Genomic DNA, 21,394 nt, shown 5'->3' with positions numbered 1-21,394 from the left:
CTTCTTGTAATTTTAGACCTCAGGGTTCTTAGTGTTTACAATATTAAACAATGACCAGGGAAATTAGATTTTCTGTCTCATGAATGATGACCCAATACCATCTCACAACAGATGGCCTGACACCGTGTCTGAGCTACACATGTCTGCAAGCAACAAATAAAGCAATACCCAAGTGATGCTGTGTAAAAAAAGTGTTGTTGAATAAAAAGTGAGGCATGTTCATTGCTTTTAAGCTTTCAATTATTAGCACTCATATTGGCCTTGGTCCGTTCAGAGACCTGATAATCACCTTATCAAAAGATATCTGTGCAGTTATGCTTTTAACTTGACAGTTATTAAATCTTAAAAGAAGAGTACAAGACCTCTAACTTGCTATGATATATATATAGGGCAGACTAAAAATGTTGATGGGATGGCCTCGGATAAGCTACTGACTCATTGAGATGGAGAGGTATTTGCGGTTGCCATCTTGCAAGTATTTTTATCTGGAGTTCATGCTATCTTTTGCATCGTTCACTTCAAACAGTGCAGTACACGACGAAAGAAATCCAAACATGTTTTACAACCATCAAAACCTTTCTAAATGAGAATTAAAGTAAACAGATTTTGCCACGCTGAAATAAACAGAGGGGATACTATACAAAATCTGCAAAGCCTCTATCAAAGTGCTCAACCATGTGCCATCAGTGTAGGAAGACAGAGAGTATATTTGTTCCTGAATCAAACAGGGTTTTTTCAGTAGGAGACTTGAGTCTGCAGCACAATACTACTTGGTTAACACGAGATGATGCTAATGAACTGGGACATTTCCCCCTCCCCAGGTAAAGTCCAGTCCGCTTTTAGAACCACACACTTAATAGCAGCATTTACATTGATGCTAAATGCTCCCAATCTTGCCAAAAGGGAGCAGAGGAAAAAGTTCAAAAACCTATTGCCCAAGGACACGTAATTTAGTCAATTAGAAGCCAAGACTAAAAACTGTCTATGGATTACAACGCTTCCAATTACTACTCTACCAGACATCAAATAGGGTGGCAAACATGTTTCTGGTAAGTCCAAGGGACTGACCTTACCAGGAAAATAGACTTGAAGCCCTGGCCAGCTTTACAATACAGTTTTTATTTACAGAATATTTAGGTGAAGTGGTTAATCTGTCGTTAGATGTCAGTTATCCTATTTCCATGGTTAAAAGGTATCGATTTGATCACATTTAGTTTTGTTGGCAGCTCAGCAGAAAGGAGACTGCAGAAACTATGGGTGTCACTAGGCATTTTCACAACTTTTAAAAGCCATTTCCCATTTAAGGGTTGCAGAAGAAAAAGAAATGTTACAAAATGAAAATAAACTTTCAGAGAAAATAATTTGTGAAATCCAAATTAATACAGGACTACAGTATATGTTATGCTTGATAGCAACATAAGTGTCAAGACAAACATGTTCACAGTTTTAAATGTACCAAAAGAAGGGTTTCCACCTTTCCCATGTTTTAAGCAGTGGCGTCTCTAGAATTGATTTGTAAAGAGGCCCACTCAAGTGGCTACAAATAAAAATGTCTGGATTGTACACATGTGTGTGATAGTATATATCTTCACTAAAAAAAGCAAACGTTAAAGGGACATTATAGTTTGGTGAAAATGTCAGCTAAAACATACAATTGTAAATTATCTAAAAATTACCAGTTAAAGTTCTCTCAAGTAACTATAACTTGTATAACGTTTTAAGCAGTGGTGTCTCTAGACAGGCTTTCTAAGGAGGCCCACACAAGTGGCCACAGATAAAAGGGGCTGGATTGCTTGTGTGTGTGTGTGTGTGTGTCTGTCTGTGTGTGTGTGTGTGTGTTAGTATATATATTTGCTTTAAAAAAACAAAGGTGAGAGTGACATTATAGTTAGGCGAAAACATCAGTTAAAGCATACTGCTTTAAACTAACAAAACCATTGAAATTCACCAGTTCTGATTCTCTTAAGGAACCATAACTCATGCCCTAAAGTAACTATAACCCTGATCCCCGCCATGCACAGTGTTGTCGTAAATTATGACATTTCAGATTTTGCAGTCCTGTTATTAAAGATGCAATTGAAAATGTCATATGTGAGCATATGTCAACAGTGCATGGCAAGGGCTCGAGTTATAGCTACTTTAGGCAATAAGTTAGAGTTAGTTGTGATAACTATAGCTGAAGAATTTCAGTGGTTTTGTTTGTTTAAAATGTTATGTTTTAAATGACATTTCAACCTAACTATTACGTTCCATTAACCTTTGGTGGAGCTGTCCATTTTGTTTTTTTTTAAAGTGCCCTGGTTTCCACCCAGAACACCCACAACTGCTACAATTGTTTGTGGCCCTGGTCTTCTAAGAGGAGCTCAGGAAGGGGATCTGCACGCCCCCTCCCCTAATTAACAAGATCAGTCCCAGGGGATTGGGTCCCCGGATCATCATTAAGGATTGAGGAGTGGGGCAGCATGCCCCCTGCCCCAGTTATCAAAATGGGCCACAGGGGATAGGATCCCTGGGCCTATATAAGGTTCTGGATAGGAGGCTGTATGCCCCCGTCCCCACTAAAATATAACATTGGATACTCCCTGGGCCCTGGCCCCCCAGTGGGCTCAAATAAAAAAGTGTCAGAGTCCAGATTTGCAGTGCTGAAACACAAAAAATAACGTTTTTGCCTCAAGGAGGTCCCTCAAGGACCTTCAGTCCCCACCTTGTCTAGTGGGGCAGGATATTCCTACCCTGCCCTCTTTGTTATTTTTTTAAAACATTTTCTAAAGGACAGGGGACTGATTCTTCGATTCCTAAATTGGCTGCTGCTGCATTTTTTTGATGTGGTGGCAGCCAATTAGCTATTATCTGTCTGTTATGCGCATCCTTGTGGTGTGAAATACATACTTTTTTAACCTTAATTTCTCCAAAACCACTGAAAAGATTTACACCAATTCACAAAAAAGCACACTTTCTGGACCAAGATCCAGCTTTCTGCCAAACTTAGTGTAAATCAGTTCAGCAGTTTTGGCTGTAGATGTGTCAAATTTTCCTATGGAAATTTGCATGGGAAAACGCATTTTGGGTCCCCCCCTTGTGTTTTCTTGATTCATGCTTGATGGGTAACCCCACAACTTTCCAGGAAACAGCTGAGGTGGATGAACTTTTTTTTGGAAACTTTCATGAAGCTTTGACAAACTTGCCTAAGTTATTTGCAAACCAAAAAAGGCTTCTCCTATAGAAGTGTGGTCCTGACTATAACTACCCAGTGGCGACCACCACTGAGTAATAAATGCCCACAATATACACACCCACTCTCATTTAAACATTGTAAGTAGACCCTGAATTAAACATCACTGAGGTTTGTGGAAGAGGTTGTGTCTGAGTGTCTCAGTCACTCCAGTTCTCCTTGATCCACCTCAGCAGTTTCTCTTTCATAAACCTTCCATTTCTCATAACATCTCTTTCCTCATCAGCACCCTTTTCGATCTCTCTCCTGCATGATTACATCACCATCCTATCATCTCCTCCACACACAACACGCTCTAGCTGCCATATTTTCATTGTAATTATTTACAGCGTTTGTATGTTTTCAGTGCATGTTGGGTGACATTTAAGTTCCTTTTGTGTGACAATTTGTCAGCGGTAAAGCAAAGCAGTCATTTTGAAGAAAACGCGTAAATTTCAGAAACCATCACCTCATTTGCAAGAGTATCCTTTAGAAATTGCCTTAAAACGTCGTCAATATTCTACTTCCACATCCAGATGGTTGTTTCATCTTTCTTTTTCAGACTGTGAAAATTAGGATGGTAAAATAGAATAGTGCTGATTTTTCTCTGCAGTCTTCAAATTTGCTGGAATGCTATCCCAGAACGTAGGTTAGACAGATAAATTAATTTTGCCTTCGGAACCATCAATGATGCACTTTTAACAGTTACCAATGCTTAGGTATCCGCTCCTGTAGGCGATTGTGCAGAAAATCCACAGCATGGTTTTCAATTTGTATCTGTGCCCATTGCTGTAGTACAAACTTCTGACTCCACTAATCTATGGTAGCAAAATGTATAAAATAAAATAATTAAATTAAGACATAACTGGAACCACACCTGTACTGCCAACCGAGGGGCATATTATCAAGAAACGGCGTTAAAATTATCGCTTGATTACATGCCCTTGAGTATTCCCGTAGAAGCCCATGTTCTGGTGTCAACTTGATCTTCTATTGGAATTCTCTGCGGCATATTATCAAGCCCATTATTGTCGCTTTAGCGGCAGTTTTCTGCCGTGCTTGATAATATGCCCCCGAGTGACCCTCCAAAATAGTGTTGTACTCTAAAGCGCTCTGGAGGCACCTTGAAACCGATGATGGAGGATACAAAGCGAGTAAGTACATCATCTTCCCTATCAAAACTGCTTTACAGCTGCTTGAAGAAGTTTTAGGTGGTCACTCAAGCTCACAGACCTAATCTAGAACCTGACATAAGGAGGGCTTGTCTGCAGCAGGAAGGGGAGTGTGCGCTGTGAAAAAGTGAGAAGGAATCTTGGGAATAAAAAAGGCCCTCGGAAGATTGGTTGAATTTTATAATGCCTCCTGAAAAACAAAAAAAAAACAAATACACACTGCTTTCCTCTGCATTATTAGCAGCAGCTGTGTAACAAGGTGAACTCTGCATGCCCTGCTCGCGCTTGCACGGACAGTGCACACGTGCAGCAGGGCGCCTCAAACACGGGCCACGGGTGAGCATGGACGAGATGAATTGGGCCAATCACATCTTGAAACCGGGACTCAACCTGCTGCCAACTCACGGTTACTATGTTTCAAGACTTTGATGTTTCGTTTATTCACTTAACTGAACGTTTTGTAAAGGCAGTCCTAGGACACAGCCAATGTTTTAAAAAAAACAAAAAGACATGTCTGAAGTTTGACTCCAGAGCTATTAGCTTCATTTCATGCAAACCGGAAGCTAAATGCACGGATTCATCGCCCGATGGTTAGGACGGATTGGCTTTTGTTTTTGCGATTGTTATTTAGCGCGAACTGGCCCCAAAGGCATTAGAGCTCTTTATATGAACACCGCATTACATCAGATTAACTTTTTTTGTTTTTCAGTGGCGGAAAGAGTATGTGATTTGCCCATAATCAGTAGGATGGCATCGCGGCCCCGGGGCTTGAGCGTGGTTGCTCAGTTCCAGAGCCTGCACTTGTGAGGGTGAGGCCATGTCTCAGCGGCGCTTCGTACCTGCTATTCATATCCTCATTATCTTCTCTTTTATGAACTCAAGCCCACCCCGAGTTGTGTGCTGGAAGTCACGCCCTTTCCCCCGTATTCATAGTGGGTAGTAGGTGGTTAGTTCCTAACTCAGTATGCCACTGGCAGTTGTACCCATTACGTGTTGGAGGCCACGATGGAAGGAGGAGACTAGGGCCCTTTGCATACAGCTCGTAACACCTGACAATCACCTCTACTCAACCATAGGAAAGGTTCAGCAGCAACAACAAGCTGTCACAGGACGGACACAAAGGGGCTGATTACGATGACAGTCCGACTACAACCGATGGCTCGTCGGTTGCGGTCCGACCGCCATCTGCTGCTGCGGTCTGACCGACTCATTACAATGCATGCGGTTGGAGGCAGCAGGCAGAGGGACCACGCAGCGCTTCTGCATCGGAAAAACTTCATAATCCCTTAATGACGGCTGCTCCTCCCTCAGGATTATGATGTTGGTTTCATGCAGCAATTCCATGTCAGCCTTTCGGACATGGAAAGGTTGTCGGAAATCGACATTGGGGGCCCTAGCAGGTTCCCTTTCCTCCTGGGGGCCACCTATGGTGCCCCCTGAAACATCCCTTTACGGTGTGGCAGGCACCTCATAGTGCATGTTTCACGGTGAACGGATGTTTGAAAACATACATTTTCCATGAAAGCTTATGCTGCAGGCTTTTACACTCGTCGCCTAAGCTTCCATTGAAAAATTGATGTTTCCGTGGTCGCATCCGAATACTGCGGTCTGAACTGCCAACCTAAAGTCGAGCAGTTCATAATCCACAACGGTGTCGGGCGGACTCAGTAATAAGTCCCTCAGTGTTCATTGAGTTGATATATTGCAAACACTTCATGTTGAGCTCTGATGTGGTTTTACATTGGCATGGCATTTAATACCAGTGCGGCGATGCGGGGACAAGTGCAAATTTGTGTTACTATTACCCTTGATGAGTGACGCTTGGCATGGCTGCACACCCACTCATCATTAAGCACTGCCTTTTCTTTATCCTTTATCCTGGCAATATTTCAACAGTTGTATTCCTCCTTCACATAATTTAACATAGATTCCGACCATTGCTCTATGCAGAGAGGTCAATGTTTGGATGAGCATGTATTCTGAACTATTCTATGTATGTATGACCCCTTCGCTCTGCCTTCAATCCTGAACTCCACAGCTCTCAATCGTGGCCTGTTATAAATACCAACCCTCAACCTTAACTCCCACAGATCTATAGATGGAGCTCTTTTCCCAGTACACACCTTAAACGAGTATTATGTTTTATGAAAAAAAAACACATATACCCAATGTCCTGGAAAAAAACACAAAGTTCTCTTAAGGGAATTTAAGAGTAACTAAAACGTGAAATACAAACAATGCCAACATTGTCAATCGGTGGCTTGCTGGTGGGGCAGAAAGGGGGATAACCATGGGGGGGGGGGGGGGGGGGAGATGCAAGGCAATTACGAATGGGGCACCAACTGCATCACCCCAGTGACGACACTAGTGTTAAGATTCTGCAGAGTCCCAGACATGATACTCAAATAGAGCTTTATATAACTTTGCCAGTAACCATTTATATAGCACAGCGTTTCCGTCTTTATTTATTTTTTTGTCAGTCAAGCTTCACATTTTACTCCTATTCACCTGCGGACTCCTGCTGGCTGACTTTGGGCAGTGAGGAGGGCAGGCTGGCAAGCGGCGAGTAGAGCAGTGTAGGAGGCTGGCTTAGTATATGGTACCTTGCACTAATACAGACAACCCTTATGGGGATTTTAGTGGTCTTTGATAACCATAGTAAGCTCTATAAGTGGTAGCTGTGGAGAGAAGCCTTTAGGCTTATCTTGAAGGAGTGTTAAGCAGCTTGTTATCAACACAATACAAAAGAGGGGAGACCAAACCATATACTAAGAAATTGGAATGTGAACTGCAACAGAGGATGGGACTTGGACCAGAAGACTCAGTCCTCTGAGCTGGGGACACAAGGAATCACCCAATGCAAGTACCCAGGAACCCCAGGGAGGCTGTGTGCAGAGTGCGCGAAAAAGAAGCAACGTTAGGACCAGCAAGGTCCAAGCGGCTCACCAACAGCAGGAGAGTCAGTAGGGGAGCACGCTGAAGCAGAAGAAGACCCGCAGGAGGACCCACAGACCAGAGGCACAGGAGTGTCAAGAGTACTCGAGCAGCTCACCAAAGATGGAGGCCCATGGTGCAGAGGATGTGGTGAGGATGCTGATCTTAGAGGGAAGAGATGCTTCTTGCAGCCTGAAACCTGAAGCCTGAAGATCTATGGAGTGCAGAGCCAACAAGCCATGTCAACGGCAAGTTGACGGGTGTACAGTCGTTCGGTTCCAGCGGTTCCGACGAGTGATACTGGCCTCAAAATTGCAGAGAGGACAGGTCAAGCCTTGAGGAAGTTGCAGAACCACCACCTGTGTTGCTGAGCCGCGGGAAGTCTGTCGGACGGCAGGAGCAGCAGACCGGTCAGCTTCGTTGCGGTACTTGCATATGCAAGGGAGTGACTCTTTCACTCCAAGGGGGATTTCTTCGGGTTTCCTTGATGCCCACAGGTCTGTTGAAGAACCATGAAAGAAGCACCGACGCAGATGACGAAGAAGACTTGAAGAATAGCGAGACCAGGAGCAGCAGGAGTCTTCATTGATGCAGTCTGGGTTCCAATCAAAGTCCAACATAGTCTAAGTGTCCAGACAAGTGAAGAGTGACGTAGTTTCAGGGTTGAGTCTTGTTCCACGACGAATCTAAGGACCCACCAACAGGTAAGCCCTTAAGTGTCCTAAGGAAAGGGTTGGAACAACTGAGGGGTCCCTCCCAGAGGAGTGGCTTGACAGAAGGGAGGATACTCCCATGTCCTTTGTCCAGTTTCACGCCAGAGTGGAACCAAGGGCTCCCTCAACCGGCTCAAACTAGAGTATGCAAGTAGGGCACCAAATGTGCCCTTCAAAGCAGTCTGGTGGCGCTGGCTAGCGCCCTCACCCCAGCCCAATACACTAAGTCCTGTCTGAGAGGTGGCCACACCTCCCAGTGGCGGGAAACCTATTGTTCTACCTTTCCCTGCTCTGTGGTCGGCAGCAGCACTTGCTTGCAAGCAGACCCTGAAAGGATGTTATTGGGAGTATAGGGGGGTTCCTTAAGGAGTCCCCCAGTACATGGGATCATACTTTCAACACTGAAATTGGTGTTGGGGTATGATTGCAACATGTTTGATACCAAACATGACCAGGTTCGTGCAGCCAATATACAGTTAGACATCTCGTAATGACTGATGTCCTCTATATGTGTTGAAATGGCTGACCACACTTACAAAGCCTGGAGAATCGATTCCGGGGCTTGTAAAGGTGTCCTGCTCATGCATGGGCATCCTCCCACTTATAACCAAGCACCCTGCCCTCAGAACTGAAGAGCCTGCCATAGTGGTGACTCATAGGTTTAGAGTATAGTGACCTCAGATATAAGGAAACATATCTGTTGTGAGAGGTGCAAGCACCAACTTACACAGGCTGCAATGGCAGGCCTGTAGGATGCTCATGGGTGGCACAATACATGCTGCAGCTCATGGGAGACCCCTGGTGTACCTATGCCCTGGATACCTTAGTACCATATGCTAGGGATTTACAAGGGTACACTAGTAGACAATTGTGGAGGTACAAAATTACTTACCAGGTCAATTTAGGGGAGAAAGCACAGTTGCTGGGGATGGGATTCCCAGCAGACTAGGTCAAAAACAGACTGACATCAAGCAAAAAGTGGGGGTAACCATGAAAGCAGATCCTACTTTCCTACAAGCAGTCTGTCCAGATCTTTTGGGAGACCACCTGCTTGTGAAGTTGTTGACTGACTCACAGGGGTGGCTCCTCCACTAAGTGTAAAAAGAAAAATAATATTTTAATAATGCAACGTTAATAATGTTGCGTTATTATTTTCCTGTTCTGTAAGGAGCCAGCCAGGTTGGGCCGGGGCGGGCTGGGCTGGGTTCGTCACAGCCTTGGAGAGGGAGGAGCAGTGTTTGCTGCTGCAACTTAAGTGCACATGACGGTTTGGCCGGCCGTCTTGAGTCGGCCAAACCGCCATGCGCACTTTGCATGTTTTCCACCTTCTGTTTTGTGCCGCCTGGTTGGAGAACATCACAGGCCTCGTGTCTGAGCGCCAAATCACGACAACTTGGTGAGAAGAATCCCACCGAGGCCAAAGCAAAAGCCATCTCACACCTTCTCAAAATAACATGGGGGTCATCACCAACGGCATCCACATCGCAGATAGGTGCAACCAGCATAATGATCAGTCCACCTACCAATGCTCCTCCAACAGGGACAGGACTTAAAAGAGAAAGGGTCGAACACAGATACAGGGACTTGCTCACCTGCCCTCTCTCTACCCTCTACCTCAGGTACTGCTCTCGACGACTAGCTCCTTACCTGGTAAGATCCCATCGGCTCTTCGTGTCACACCTTCGAGGGTCCCACCTCATGTGGGTAAACATGATACCCACATTACAGATGGACATAGACTTTTCAGCTGTCCCAGTTGGCCTTTTAGAGTTACATGTGTTTGATTATACCCTCCCTGCTCCCTCTGCCCTCCTGGTTACAGATCAACCCCATCATTTTGGTCACAAACATGGACACCGGACATGATAACACATCTTACTGACACGTGCACTGTCCACTCCACGCACAGTCCACACAACTCCCCATCAGACACTGCACCGCCCACCCTAAAACTCCTCTCCTTCAATGTTAAGGTTCTCATCTTGCCAAATAATCGATGACAGATTTGGCGCTATCGCCTGCAACAAGACTCTGGTATCCTTTTCCTTCAGGAAACACATCCCATTAAAGAGGACCAAAGGCGCATGTGTTACCAGAATTATCCCCATCAATATTCCACCCCCCCTTTCCAAGACAGCTGGTTTTGCCATCCTGGTCAAATCCCACATCGGTTAGAAACCCTCCTCTATTGGTAGGGGCCCACACGCCATCAAAATAGATCTAACGAGGGCAACAAGTAACATCATGCTGTTAAACATATATGCCGTGAACACAGTGCGAGACTCTTACTTGCGCTCACTCCTGGCACACCAGCTCCAGCCTGTGAACGGGCACATCATAGTAGGGGGGAACTTCAGCTTGGCATGGGACCCAGAAAAATATTGGAATGCCAGTGTCTTATCAAGGCACAGGAGTAATGTCCGCCCTGCTCCCCAAAAAAATTACAGGATGAGGGCTGCTTGATGCCTGGTGACATCCAGACAAGAAACACTACTTGAGTATCTCAAATGAATAATCCTCTTTTTCCTGTTTTGAAATCAGATCATTCATATCACATTTAAACAGTCATACACACACTTTTGCTATACAAAATACACACAGTGCAGCACTCATTATTAGTAAAGTCCTTAGAAAATTCATTCATGAGTCATGGTCACTCTCATTTTCCTATTGTGAACAAGCCAGCAAGAAGGTCTTTCTTACTGAAAAGGAAAGCAACTCTTCTGTCAGGGACTCACTTGTTTGTAAACACGTTACCACTCATGGCGCATGCAATGCGTCGGTAGTGGATTTGACTGTTTTCTAAAAGGAATACCAAACCCTTTATCTCTCTCCCTTATTGCAGTCCTTTCAAATGGAAGCTATTTAATGGTAGGTGACCAGGATTGTTGCGGAATGAAGTCCGGGATCCCATATATTTATCAGTCTCCCAGATAGTGACCTATGTAATAATGTGCTCTTCCGTCCCACTCAAGAGAGTTTCGAAAGCTCGTTGTGGCCTTTCATTCCAAATTTGACGGCCGATTTTAACAAGCTAAGCAAACTCAAAGCACTATTGTTTCAAAAAGTTGTACCACTAACATCTGCCCACAAAACATTGGAATTGTAGGGTCCAAGGACATCCAGTGACATCTTGTTAAACACCAATCTCGCATTACATTTCGATGAGCCAATTCACCGCATATTTAATGCGTCCAATAACGTTGGTATTGCACTTTTTAATAAAGTTATAGGAGCTTTCTTGGTCAGTTCCTTCCAGAAAATCTTTGGACTTGTACCAGCTTTTAGATATTTCCTTTTTAGGTCGAGCATAGGAAGCACATGTGCTGCTCTGTGTGGCATGCTGTATAAGAGTATTCACTTGAAGCTCCGCCCATATTTTTTACTGGCGTGTGTCTTTGTCCTTTAGAAATGCTGGCTTCAGATTCGGTAATAGGCTTGTTAGTCTCTCCTTAGTACCGCCTTGTCCTCATTTGTAACCTCCCTTGAGGACTGGCCTTTTTGCTTCTGTTGTTACACCATCGGTGTTATTTAGTCTGTAAGCACTATTTCTTTAGTGAGTTTTTTTCTTACTGCAGGCAGGACAAGCTTTACAGCAACATTCAGCACGCCATGCGTGCTTTCACTTTTCAAGCAGCCGGGACAATGGCGCTCTCTTCTTTGGAATGCCATAGGTCTCGCATTTAGGAGAGTTTGAGCTATTGGCATTGTAAATGACAATAGCTTAAACCCTCGCAAATGCGACACCTATTGCTTTACAAATATACATTTTGTGGGTTGTTTCTAAGTGCCCCATGCCGCTCTTACACATAATAGAGGCCACGCCCCTTTGTTTAGATGCGGCTCGGCTGAAGAAAGGCGGGTGGCCTCTATTAAGTGCAAATGCAAAAACAACAATTGATGGACAGAATGCAGAACAATGTCATACATTCACCCCAGTACAGAGATCTGGGCCTAAATCCATCGTTTTTTTGCTCACCATGCCATTCCAGTTTGAACCCAGCCATATGCAAATCAGTCTTGACCCTGTGCCTCATGGGAACAGTCCAGCAAGCCTGGCTGAAGATGGCTGAAATGCCAGAAACCGGTCCTAGGAAGCTTGTTTCCGGTCCAGGGAAGACATGGCTTTGCAGTTCAGGCTGGACTGTTCCCATGAGGCACAGGGTCAGACTGATTTGCATATGGCTATATCTGAACTGGGGTGGCAGAGTGGGCTAAAGAACAGTGATGGATTAAACCCAGATCAGTTGACTGGGGGTGAGTGCTTGCAATGTTCAACACTCCGTCCATCATTTCCTTTGGTTTTTGCTTTGTTCGCCATAAGTTGGCAGGGTATGCTCAGACGTGAGTCCCTTGCTCACTTTGCCACTGGATTCAAGCAAGCCTGGCTGAAGATGGCTGAAATGCCAGAAACCGGTCCTAGGAAGCTTGTTTCAGGTCCAGGGAAGACATGGCTTGGCAGTTCGGGCTGGACTGTTCCCATGAGGCACAGGGTCAGACTGATTTGCATATGGCTATGTCTGAACTGGGGTGGCAGAGTGGGCTAAAGAACAGTGATGGATTAAACCCAGATCAGTTGACTGGGGGTGAGTGCTTGCAATGTTCAACACTCCGTCCATCATTTCCTTTGGTTTTTGCTTTGTTCGCCATAAGTTGGCAGGGTATGCTCAGACGTGAGTCCCTTGCTCACTTTGCCACTGGATTCAAGCAAGCCTGGCTAAAGATGGCTGAAATGCCAGAAACCGGTCCTAGGAAGCTTGTTTCCGGTCCAGGGAAGACATGGCTTGGCAGTTCGGGCTGGACTGTTCCCATGAGGCACAGGGTCAGACTGATTTGCATATGGCTATGTCTGAACTGGGGTGGCAGAGTGGGCTAAAGAACAGTGATGGATTAAACCCAGATCAGTTGACTGGGGGTGAGTGCTTGCAATGTTCAACACTCCGTCCATCATTTCCTTTGGTTTTTGCTTTGTTCGCCATAAGTTGGCAGGGTATGCTCAGACGTGAGTCCCTTGCTCACTTTGTCACTGGATTCAAGCAAGCCTGGCTGAAGATGGCTGAAATGCCAGAAACCGGTCCTAGGAAGCTTGTTTCCGGTCCAGGGAAGACATGGCTTGGCAGTTCGGGCTGGACTGTTCCCATGAGGCACAGGGTCAGACTGATTTGCATATGGCTATGTCTGAACTGGGGTGGCAGAGTGGGCTAAAGAACAGTGATGGATTAAACCCAGATCAGTTGACTGGGGGTGAGTGCTTGCAATGTTCAACACTCCGTCCATCATTTCCTTTGGTTTTTGCTTTGTTCGCCATAAGTTGGCAGGGTATGCTCAGACGTGAGTCCCTTGCTCACTTTGCCACTGGATTCAAGCAAGCCTGGCTAAAGATGGCTGAAATGCCAGAAACCGGTCCTAGGAAGCTTGTTTCCGGTCCAGGGAAGACATGGCTTGGCAGTTCGGGCTGGACTGTTCCCATGAGGCACAGGGTCAGACTGATTTGCATATGGCTATGTCTGAACTGGGGTGGCAGAGTGGGCTAAAGAACAGTGATGGATTAAACCCAGATCAGTTGACTGGGGGTGAGTGCTTGCAATGTTCAACACTCCGTCCATCATTTCCTTTGGTTTTTGCTTTGTTCGCCATAAGTTGGCAGGGTATGCTCAGACGTGAGTCCCTTGCTCACTTTGTCACTGGATTCAAGCAAGCCTGGCTGAAGATGGCTGAAATGCCAGAAACCGGTCCTAGGAAGCTTGTTTCCGGTCCAGGGAAGACATGGCTTGGCAGTTTGGGCTGGACTGTTCCCATGAGGCACAGGGTCAGACTGATTTGCATATGGCTATGTCTGAACTGGGGTGGCAGAGTGGGCTAAAGAACAGTGATGGATTAAACCCAGATCAGTTGACTGGGGGTGAGTGCTTTCAATGTTCAACACTCCGTCCATCATTTCCTTTGGTTTTTGCTCTATTAAGTGCAAGCATGGCAAGGGGCGATTGGAAACAAACAATATTTGCAATTTAAAAGGTCTCGCATTTGTGAGAATGTAATCTATTGCCATTTACAGTGCCAATAGCTCAAAGTCTCCTAAATTTGAGACCTATTGCATTGCAAATGCTTGTTTCAAGTGTCTTCGGGGGCATTTCATTGGTGTTATTCTTCATTTGCAGAATTTTGGTTCAGTTTTTGCAACTCCGCAATGGATGTTCCGTTTCGAAGCCCACTAGTAATGCAATTACCACCGGTCCAGCTGCGCCATGAGCACATATTACGATTGTTTGGATGTCCTGTACTCCAAGAAGTGAACACTGAGTGGTCATTTTCATTCTGTCCCACCTGGTTTACCTGCGTACAACCTTTGTTTCATTGCAGATGGTGCCCCTTCAAATGGGCACTGGATGTCTGCCTAGCGCTGCAAATGCTTGTTGCCATTGACATGAACCTGTGGATGAGTCCTATAACAAACAAACAATTATCAGAGTTGTCCCATGAACTTGGTGGCTGCTTAAAGATGATTGGTACGAGTCACTCCCTCTGGGGAAGATGGGTGCTTCAGCACCAGGATTACTGAATACTTGCTTGAATAACACTGATGCAGGACAGCAGGCGTCTTCCTCAGCATCGGCTTATAATGAGGATCATATCTGTTCTTTTGGGCTTTTAAATTAGGCAATTGCATAATCATCGCCTGGGAAAAGGGAATCCGTTCTAGATTCACTAAACATTGTTCTGATGCAAAATATCTCAGATACCTCCGTATCTGCTTAAATTTGGCCACTTTTTTCAAATTTACATGTTATATTTTTTATTATGATTAGAATTGTTTTGTATAACGTGCTTATTAACATGACTTTGAATTTACTTATCTTGCCTTGTGCTTTTTAAATTTTTTTATTAGTCAGTAAGTTACTTTCCTGATGAAGGAGTGGGTGTGGTAAGTTCCCTTCTGGACCTACATTGGTTCTCCCTTAGTTCCGCATATTTCATGTTTTAGGCTGCCTTTTGCTTCGTACAGCCACAAATAATATGTTTGTGCCACAATATTGTTTTTGAAATATGCTGCACATGTTATTTGTTATGAAGTTCTTCATCTCGGGACTCAGTCTGAACATATCGTACAGGGCCTAACAACATGGTGCACTGTTTTAATGTGATTGGTCAGCAAATATCTCCTAACTTTTTAGACACAACACAAAAGCACAGCTACTGTTTTCCAACACAGCTCTTCTTATCTCATAAACCTAGACCTGCCTTTTTCAAAACAGAGGGGGATTCTTGCAGAGTGACAGGTCATGGAAAGGGCACCCCAGCCTTGTGAAAACCGAGTTTACACTTATGATGCGGAGCACTTAACTACAAAATACTAAGGGGCCGATTCACAGAACTAACTTAAGACAAATTCCTAAACTTACTACTTTTGGTATTCACAGAAGTTAGGGTTTTGTCTTAAGTTTGTCTTAAGACAGACTTAAGACAGACTTGAGACAGACTTAAGATAGACTTAAGACAGACTTAAGACAAACTTAAGACAGACTTAAGACAGACTTAAGACAGACTTAAGACAAACTTAAGACAAAATCCTAACTTAAGTCTGTCTTAAATCTGTCTTAAGTCTGTCTTAAGTTTGTCTTAAGACAAATTTAAGACACAATCCTAACTTCTGTGAATACCAAAAGTAGTAAGTTTAGGATTTTGTCTTAAGTTAGTTCTGTGAATCGGGCCCCAGGTATATGGTCCGGTGCTAATCCCAGAGATCAGTGATATATCTCTGTGCTCACTAAGTGAGGGTAGGCTTAGACAGATATATCATTTACCATGTTAGGGCTTTTTATTGTATACAGTTTGCTAGTAATGTTGATTGCTTAGTTGTGTATGTTTTCCAATTGCAGCACACTTGCTTCATAAAAGAGCATGATAATTTCAATAGATATTTCAAACGTTCCTTGTGTCATTATTTTGTTTAGTATGGACACCTCTAGTGAAAAGCGAAAGGTTTCCACGGTTCCCTTGAGGAATAGAGTGTTGTGTTCTAGGTTGCCAAAATTACCTGCTACTCTGGGAAATTTAGGAGTTCAGGTACCCAGGACATTTGGGCTGCATTCTGACGCTCTGTTGTCCCAAGGCACAGTTCTGTGCTAGCAGAATCCCTTTGACAGTGTCCTCCCACCCTACACCATCTAAATAAGAAGATTCTCTTTCCCTTCTAACCTTTAGCAGCTGTTCTCTCAGAGAACTGGAACAACTCTGGCATTGTACATGACGGCGTTCAACTGCTGAAGACGGCAGAGATCCACTGTGTCCTGTAGGGCTACACTGACCCTTAGAAGGCAGGAAAGACGGTAGTGCCACAGCTTCAATCAACATTCCACCATTTTTCTTGCATTTCTGGGGACACAAAGAAGATGACATGACGAATCACCATCTGCCAGTCACCTCCGGAACTCCAAGTGAAGGCAACAAATCAGCCTCTCTCTCGCTCTCTTAGATAGGGAGGTGGAGGAAGGTAGTGAAGGTAATACTGCCACTCCCAACTTCTACCCTTCTATAACACTACACCAGTAAAAGCTCAGTCTGGTTTTTTCCTTTCTACAGCGACAGCAGTGGAGTATCAGGATTCAGGTCCTGTTTTATTGCTGATGACTTATATGGATGCCATATTCAGTAATATAATTTAGAGATGGTGAGTAGAGAGCAATTTTAAATTCTGCTACTAATTCCTTTTTTTCTGAACAAATTGCACTTCAGTGGGCATTGTACGTGTGATATACTGAATCTTTAATGTGAAGAAAGTTTACTTTTTATCTTGTATTGTATGTTTTAACTGTTGCCATATTTATATTTTCACAGTGTGACTATCTCCCTTTGGATTATCCTGTCTCTGTAATAACCAACTTCAAAATGGTGAGCTTTGACATTAAAGGTTTGAGTAGATAGTGACTGGGAAGAAAACTAAGTGTACGCTTGCATGTTTCTCGCTTTACTATGAGTTTACATGTTCCAATCCAGAATCAAGTGGTGATCAGTGCACAGATAATTATAAGGCCTGTTTGCTTTTTTTTCTGTGTGTGTTTGTATTTAAAAATGTATGCACTCTCATACTAATGCAAATACAGACAATTTGTTAGATCTGGCTATTGACTGCTTTAGATTTTGCAAATACCTATTGTTACCACTACTATGACCACAAATACAGATACATACAATTATATATAAAGCAGGGTTTTTTGATTAGACTTCTTCCCCCATTAACTAGTTTGGGCCAGCCCCCTTTATGCACTACCTTGGTGGGAATGTCTGTCAAGTTATGGGACCAGCCAACAGCATTTCATGGATGTTTACATTTTTGTATTTGTATTTGTATTTGTGAATTTATATAGCGCGTGTATACCAGCAGGTCTCTTAGCGCTGACAGAAGGAGATTTACGTTCGACCCAGTATGGACAGTCCTGGTGACGGAGGAATTAGAATGTGTCTCAGAACAACAGAGTTTTCAGCAACTTCCGAAAGGGGAGCAGACCTGGTTCTTTTCGTAAAGCAACCGGCAATTGGTTCCAAAGTCGGGGCAGAATGACAGAAATAGCTCGTCCACCCTTGGTAGCCAAATTGCTCCGAGGGCAGACTAGCTGAGAGGCGTCTGTAGACCGGAGTGAGCGTCCTGGAACGTACTTGACCAGGCGTTCCCTAATATTTTCTCTCCTCATTGCTGATGGAACAGAGTAGTTCATGTCTGTGAACATAGTTGTTCCATTGTTTCATGCACACAGTCATTTTTCATCATTGTACTAATAATGGTTGAAGAAAATACACATGGGCAGCAGGCAGTACCAGAGAGCTGCTGTGGCAAAATTAACTTGTTCAGTCTTCAGTCAGGCAGCATTCTAGGGTGTGAAAACATCTGAAGCACACATTTAGCTACTCTTAATATGATGGCTCTTACACTGTCCCACTGACAAAGAACTGAAGTGCTATGTGTGGCTTCTCAGCCAATCAGCCACCAGAGAGGAGTAGCGTGCCTCTGTAAACCACTGTCCTAGTTGCAATCACTTAGACGGGCGAGTTGGCTAATGCTCACATTAGCTATCAGGAGACACCTACATGCAATGCCAGACAAAGCTGAGAGGCTGATTTGGGAACAGAAGACCTCTTGCAAATCAGTCACATGACCAGACCAAACTTGCTGGTGTGTGCTGATACAAACTGAAGTAGCTCTAAAAATTCACATATATCACCTCAAAAATTGTGAGAGGCCTGTATAAAAGTATTGATCTGTAAGAAGACAGAGGATTCACAGCTGTACAGTTGAAAAGCAGGTTTATTTCTTATGCAGCTCCATCCACACTTTCTCTGCCAGCTAGCTGTTGTTCTCACAGTGAAACAGTAGCAGGCTCATATAGACCCTTGACATAAATATTCTAAAGTTGCCAGATCAGACCTCATTCAGGGGGTGTTACAGGGTGGTTTGGGGCTGCTGGTCCCTACACTTGATGGTGCAGGGCATTTGTACTGCTGTCCTGGGTCCATCCTACTATGGATCTGCAAACTCTGCTGATTACAACTAATCCACACTTGACTCTCAGGGCTAAGAGGAGAGAGCAGTGAGACTTCTCCATGAAGGAGTGCACTCAGATCTCAACAATCAACTAAACTAACGGACACAATAACTTAATTGTCCAGCGCAATGCTTTTGATTTAAGAAAAATAAAGTACTAATAATTATCAACCGATTCTAAAAACTACCCAATTTAATTGAAGGTACAAATCAGTGACCTACATGACGCCTTCATCTTGATACTGGATCCCCTCTCTGCACTAAACTAAGCCTAGGTGAACCACCTAATGGCCAGTCTGTTGTATATTCCTTGCAAATTAATCCACGGTTCCTCTCCCTTTTCCCTCCTTCACTTCCCCACTGGGTCTCACCTGTCAGAACATAGGGCATCATTAGTACTCCGTGACAGTTTAGTCAGTTGTGAATGAGGCTTTTTTTTTTGTAATTGAACGCACTTTGAAGGCTAGCTGTCAATTAACAAATTAATGCTTACCTGTCGGCTCCTTTATACATACAACAGTACACAATCCTCTCTAGATGTGAAGGTAAAGACATGAATAGGGCACATACACTGTTACAGGGATTCTGTTCAGGAACAGAACTATGCTTGGGATCATAGAACATCAGTATGTAGGGGACTGAGTTACCATATCACATCAGTATCTATGAGCCCGAGTCCGATTAGCTATAATGCCTCACTTGCCCTCCTAACCTTTCCATAGAGACAAGTGATTTGGCACTCTAGAATACAACACTCTCGACCCTCTCAGGGATTACGGTAACAGGACATACCCTGTCTGAGAACCCTCAGAGACCCCTGATACCCAACCGACGTCTATCACGCCAACCCCGCCAGCCAGCAGCTCTGCCGTTCGAGTACGCCTGTCCATGGAAGACACTCCCCCAGGACCCATGCCACCAGATACTGCCCATGAACCCGTGATGTAAACTAGGCTATTCCCCAACCTCCCCCCCCGCACCACAGCTCAATGGTTACCAGAACAACAACGCACGCTGCCATGGAGGACCTACTGACCCCTCCCGTCTGCACTCACTCCCCCCATCATCCTTCTCTACTGATCCCCAATTAATGCCCCAGTACAGATTGTTAGTTCTGGATACAACTCCGGTACCTAACCACCACCAGAGAGGGACTGAGAACACGGCCACACACTAGCACAGTAAGTTCATAATACTCATGGTGACAGAGAATAGACTAAGCCCCGTCACTTCGTCTCAGCAGGCTAGGAAAACCCAGCACACCCCAGCCTCACATCACTCATGCACTATGTGGGAACTACATTGACTCGTTAACACAACTGTGAGAGACTGCAGCTTTAAATGTACATCGGACTAGCCTATAATACGTTTGTATGCCTAAGTATTTATCTCAATATTAAAGCCATTGCCGATGTTTAACTGTATCGAACATGTTAAAGAATCAATAAAATAATGTAAACAAAAAAACAGGACATATCCTGTCTGGCTGTTCACCCTAGAGCCAGTATGCCTCACTACACCTCACAATGTCAGCGCACGGCCCAAAATAAGTCAGGACACCAGATATGCATGCACTCAAACCCTTAAGGCAGGGGATCACATCCATACACCATGCAGGCGATATTTTCATTCCAACAAAAGTACATTCTAAACTATACATTCAGAATTATGCCTGCACTGCTTACCAGGATGCCACACATCTCCCTTACAGAAGTAGAAACTCCCAGACAATGCATACTTAAGGGTAACATAGTAAGAGGAAAAACAAGAAAATAATACTATTAGGGTAAAGGTATGACAAAGAGATAGAGAATAATTTGAGAACATAAGATTTTAACCAAGTGGGGCATGTGCCCAGAAATATATTTTAGAAAATATTTTTCTGAAAATGCTGGATGTTTGCACGTTCTTTTAATTACATCTTTTTCATCTTTTGTCAATACATTTTTCTCACCATGTTCTGAATCCCTAACTCGTTTTCCAATTTTTTTTCCGTATTGTAGAGAGGTAAATTAACAATATTGTTGGAGTCACCTTTTTCTTAAAAATAAAACGATTGATATTCCAGATATTACCATTTTCCAGTTTCATTGCCCCTTCAAATAATTTGGCCACTCGAAATGGTGTCCTGACCTCTGTCCCAGATTTATACCCCAGAGGTCGTTGTACAACTTCAATCCTAAACAAAAGAGCAAAGAGGACCTTAATACGGTCCATCACACATCCTCCCTAAATGTATTCCTATATCTATGCAAGAGCCCTCATTCACCTAGGTGGCATTGTTCATCATTGGGCCTTTCTCCACGCTAAGTTTCTGGTGCAATGCCTAGCAGGCCCCTCATACAGGGGCACTTTAGGGGAGATGTTTTGTGTGTCCTGTTTGAGTGAAAGTGAAATGAAGGTGATAGTAGTTGTGAGAAAGGATAAAATCCTCTGTAGAGACAATAGTACCTGCCCTTTAATTAATAATATAGTGATCAATGGCAAGATTAAAACGAATGTGGCCAAATTGACTATTAGTTGTTGCTTGGTCAAGTACAGTCGTCTACATGTATTGTGCCTATCTGCTTGTCCAGTTCAATTAGCGTTTCTTCAGGACCAAAATTAGAGTACTCTACTATCTAGGCAAGTAACCTTAAATTAAGTTATCAAGCTAATTATGAGGCAGCCGCTGGCAGAGGGTAGGTGCTGAATGAGCCGGCCCCCGACGCAACCCAAATAGGGCGCAGGCAGCCACGGCAACACCTAGGAAGCCCTCGCTTACACTTACGAGGGTTACACTAGCTTGGTACGCTTCCACTCTTTCTGCTGATTAGGTCACTGTACC

The 21,394-nt window shown here is 44.1% G+C and overlaps 1 protein-coding gene across 12 annotated transcripts in view; it reads left to right on the top strand.

Moving 5' to 3' along the window:
- Window positions 1-21,394, top strand: part of FLT3LG (fms related receptor tyrosine kinase 3 ligand) — a 786,318-nt gene that overhangs the window by 386,000 nt on the left and 378,924 nt on the right. For 11 of the 12 annotated variants that reach the window (XM_085616318.1, XM_085616321.1, XM_085616323.1 and 8 more), the window contains one exon: window positions 16,866-16,919. The exons of the other annotated variant lie outside the window; for it this stretch is intronic. In XM_085616318.1, the coding sequence (XP_085472444.1) occupies window positions 16,866-16,919 (54 nt within the window). The remainder of the gene's footprint in view (window positions 1-16,865; window positions 16,920-21,394) is intronic. 12 annotated transcript variants of the gene reach the window in all.

The sequence above is a fragment of the Triturus cristatus genome, chromosome 7 (genome assembly GCF_964204655.1).
Source record: "Triturus cristatus chromosome 7, aTriCri1.1, whole genome shotgun sequence".
Classification (NCBI taxonomy): domain Eukaryota; kingdom Metazoa; phylum Chordata; class Amphibia; order Caudata; family Salamandridae; genus Triturus; species Triturus cristatus.
The sequence above is the reverse complement of the archived record's forward strand: the minus strand, read 5'-3'. Positions and strand labels throughout refer to the sequence as shown.